General features: G+C 40.1%; 1 protein-coding gene across 1 annotated transcript in view; it reads right to left on the reverse strand.

Annotated features, from left to right (window-relative positions):
* Nucleotides 1-3,157, reverse strand: part of LOC135221345 (uncharacterized) — a 6,718-nt gene extending 3,561 nt beyond the window's left edge. Inside the window, exons 1-5 of the mRNA XM_064259146.1 lie at nt 3,055-3,157; nt 1,365-1,493; nt 582-623; nt 414-443; nt 172-204 (exon numbers count right to left, since the gene is read on the reverse strand). Of these exons, the coding sequence (XP_064115216.1) occupies nt 172-204; nt 414-443; nt 582-623; nt 1,365-1,493; nt 3,055-3,157 (337 nt within the window). The remainder of the gene's footprint in view (nt 1-171; nt 205-413; nt 444-581; nt 624-1,364; nt 1,494-3,054) is intronic.
* Nucleotides 3,158-4,031: the final 874 nt, after the last annotated feature.

A 4,031-nucleotide genomic window follows, 5' to 3' on the forward strand; every position in this document is an offset into this window, starting at 1 on the left:
GTTTTAATGGATTGCTTCTGTTTATGAATTTCTATCTTCCCAATTTAAGTTGATCGTTGTGTTATGAGTAGAGACTACATCATGGTATTAATGGTCATACATATCTGAGAATATACATCACATGACTGGTCAACGTTTTCTTGCCATTTTTTGATGAATAAATGCACTTACTTTGCAAGGAGTCCTGGTTGCTGTTCACTGCACCTAAAGGAAACAAATGCAAACACTTGCAAACACTTGTAAAGTTCGAATTCTGTCAAGCATTCAAAATGGTGATTCATTTGGAAGCAAAGTTATTGCATGGGAATTATCCCAGTTTCGAATAATTTGACAGTAAGTGGATTATTATGATGAACAGTAAGGCAGTTATGTTATCATGAAAAAAAGAGAAATATTATTTGGGTTACAAGTACCTTTCACGAGTTCCAAGTCATGATGAAGTCCTGCAAAAAGAAATTTGTTTTGCTGTCAGTGACTCCAATAGAAAGATGAATGATGAGATCAGCTATGTCACTGTCAATTCGTCATCATGATTACAAACTGAAATAATGCAAGTCAGGAACAGATTGTGTGTTACTTACCTTGCAGATTGTTCTCCACTTGGCCCAGCTTCTTCTGCATTTCTGAAAATAGAAAGCAAAGTTTCAAAAACACTGACTTCATTGAAGGAAACCATAACATATATGCGCAAATGTCAGTGATTTTGTTTCCAGCATCAATTTCCTCTAAGGTGAAGATTTACACTGGACGACTGTACGGGTGGACAAGGCTAGAAAATGACATTCAACTCGGACCAGACGGACTTTGCTCATGCAACTGATTCTTTCTTGAAGACGAGGCATTCCTTTCAAGGTTATGGTGATGGAGAGAAGTTTGTGTTCCCCAGCAGATCTTTGAACCAAGAGTCTTAAACATTTAAAAGAAAGATGTAGGTTGAATCCTATTAAACGCTATGAGGGCTCTGCATTCATTGGCTCCAAAGTGTCAAGGAAATAAATAACGATCCCTGATTCATTCCCTATTTCTGTTTCTTCACCTCAATTTATACACAAAGGACAAGGGAATGTTCCGTTGCTCGCTTGATCGACGAATGTCTTCTACTCTAAGAGATTAATATAATACGACTGATGAAAATGAATATGTTTGCCCTGCACGATTATTCCTCCCAGGGAGTTATTATACGACACGTCAAAAAGAACATTCATATTGCTTTTCTCAATGAAGATCTAATTCCTCTCAGTTGAAAATGAGAAGAAACTTTAGGGATGTGTCATATAAGGGATAGAATTCAATCATCTCAAAATAAATTTGACGGTAATAGCGATATTGTTGCTATGTCCGCTGAACATGAATGCATCCCTTACCTGAGAGATTCGCCAGTAGGTTGTTCTGCTTCTGCTGAAGGTCTTCAAATCCTGAAAGGAGAGCAGTGAATTGAGTACCGTTGAGTATCTCCAGGATCTCACTTTGCTTCTTCTTAAAGTCTGCCATTCCTGGAAAGAAAATAGAAATGACTTGGCTTCATTTCAATGACTTGATTTAAAATGAGAAGTCATTATTCTCAAAGACAAAGACTCAAGTGTCATTCATCTACAAGGCTAGCAGCTTCTGTACAAGAAATTTCTCCATACATATGCGATCACAAGGGAAAACAAATTGATAAGATAATAATTAGAGAGATTTCTTAACTGATCAATAAACATATACACATCATCATCATCAACACATGTCAGCAAAACGAAGGCAATGTTGCCTGTTGCTTTAATGCATCATTACAGATCCTTTGAAACTGAGGGATAATCAGCATCAACAAGACTAAAGTGAATATCGTCCACAGTGTGAGAGCGCTTGAAGACTCCTGGTGTGAGTCTGCCTGTGCCTCACAATGTAGCATCCCACTGGAATGAGAAGAATGGGATGCCCTATAAAGTAAGCAGCTTGTACAGTCCTGGAGGAAAATTACAAAACTGTTACAAGGGAAACCACGTGCAGTAAGATGGGCTCATCAAATAGGGTTGAGTTGTCCTGGAGCTCAGTCCATCTGTCTGACAAAACCACTCTCAAGCCCTTCCCCAGAGGCTAGAACATCTGTGATCACTCAGTTCAGGTCATTGCTAGTACAAGACTGAGCTCACTCTTCAGCTGGTGCCAATCAGAAATAGACACTATAATGAAACTAGGGCTGACCTGCTATGATTAGTATAAAACCTCCAGAAATAACAAAAGCTGCATTGGTGACAGTCTGCTTGTTTCAAACACATTTTCTCCTGGAGGTCATCAAATATGCAGCCTACGTCTGCTATGGAGTAACAGAAAACTTGAAATAATGAGTTAAAAGATAATTTCCTTATATATAAAATAAAAATAATTGATATAATCAACTATGAATATAAGAACAGTGCACCAAGATGAGAGTTTATAGCAAGAAGAAACTTCAAGGTTACCATAAAGTAGTCTAGAAAAATCCCTGCAGCCAAGCAGGCCACATGGTGGAGCCAGAATTCCGAGTGGGGCAAAACCAGCCTTCAAGCAGGACTACTCCCTCCTTCCCTCCCACATCAACTGAGGCAGAGGATGGAAGAGCGAGAGAGAGAGAGAGAGAGAGAGAGAGAGAGAGAGAGAGAGAGAGAGAATGAAGAAGACCAAGTCCAGAGGAAGGCGTTGGTCTTGCAGTTACCCAGATGACATTCAGTCTCCAATTTGCCTTTCTGACAAATTCCCTGACAGAGAGTCATAGCGTCAGAAGGAAGTAGACTTGAATGATTATTCCCCCAAAGAAGAGAAGACACAGCCAAGACTGAGAAAGGCAGCAACACAGAGGCTGGGACTTCAAAATTATCTCACTGTAGAGGGTAACTATGGAATTGGTTCAAGTCCATATGATTTTCATTTCTATCAAAGTCAGACTTGATAAAAATGTTGATATAGCCACAGCTCTTCAAATGTTAAATACAGTTCTCACCCTTGACACACAATGACACCGAGGAGTGTCTCACAAGAGTTTGAACATGGACATGAATTTCTACATTACCCTTCAAAAAGTACACATCCCACCTTCTCTTGCTTCTGAGATGTAAACATCCACCAACTGCTGACCGTAGGCAAATTCACTCACTGTTAGAACAACAGCGAGGAGGGCAATGGTAATGGCAGTCATTTTCCTGCAACCCACAGACTGCCTGTCTATCTGATGCAGCCCTGGGTCTTTATATACAGTTCTCAAGAGGACGCATCAGCCAGAACAGTGACTCAGTCCACTGTTCAAGGACGTCGTCTCTCTGGCATCAGGGCAGGGTTCAGATGGGTGACTGAGAGGCTAGGAATGTGTGTAGCTACAGTCGCTGGTTGCGTCATCAAGGCCAAATGATTAATCAAGAAAAGCTTTGTAAACAAGAACTCGATAGGGGCGTGATAGGAGGACTTTCCTTGTGCCACTTGCGAGGCAGCTGCTTCGTTGCTCCTCGATTTTGAGAGATAAAGCAAAATGAAGAGAGATGAATTTTAGTGTACAGAAATGGCGATGCCATCATAAGAGGGAAAACAGAGATGATAATGAAGTTGATGAGGACATTTTTAGTTTCTATATGATACACTTTCTTTCATATACCAAATTATGAGATATTTTCGTAGATTTCTCACCCTCCCATATGTTGAGGAGAGAGAGAGAGGATGAGAGAGAGAGAAGAGAGAGAGAGAGAAGAGAGAGAGAGAGAGAGATTTATCACTGATTATCTTATGAAGAGCAAATCCTAACATGAACTATTCCCCAGATTCGATGACATTTTGACTTTGAAGTATTTGAATTTTCTCTAAAAATGTTGAATAGAAGAAGAAGAAGAAGGAAGAAGAAGAAGAGAGAAGAAGAAGAGAGAAGGAAAACTTCCAGAGCAACACTATTAAGCAATGATGAGGACGTATCATCAGCAGCTCTAGACCCTTCAAACATACCTGTTGGTATATGGGAAACGGATAGAGAGAGAGAGAGAGGAGAGAGAGAGAGAGAGAGAGAGAGACGAGAGAGAGAGAGAGAA

The sequence above is a fragment of the Macrobrachium nipponense genome, chromosome 2 (genome assembly GCF_015104395.2).
Source record: "Macrobrachium nipponense isolate FS-2020 chromosome 2, ASM1510439v2, whole genome shotgun sequence".
NCBI lineage: Eukaryota > Metazoa > Arthropoda > Malacostraca > Decapoda > Palaemonidae > Macrobrachium > Macrobrachium nipponense.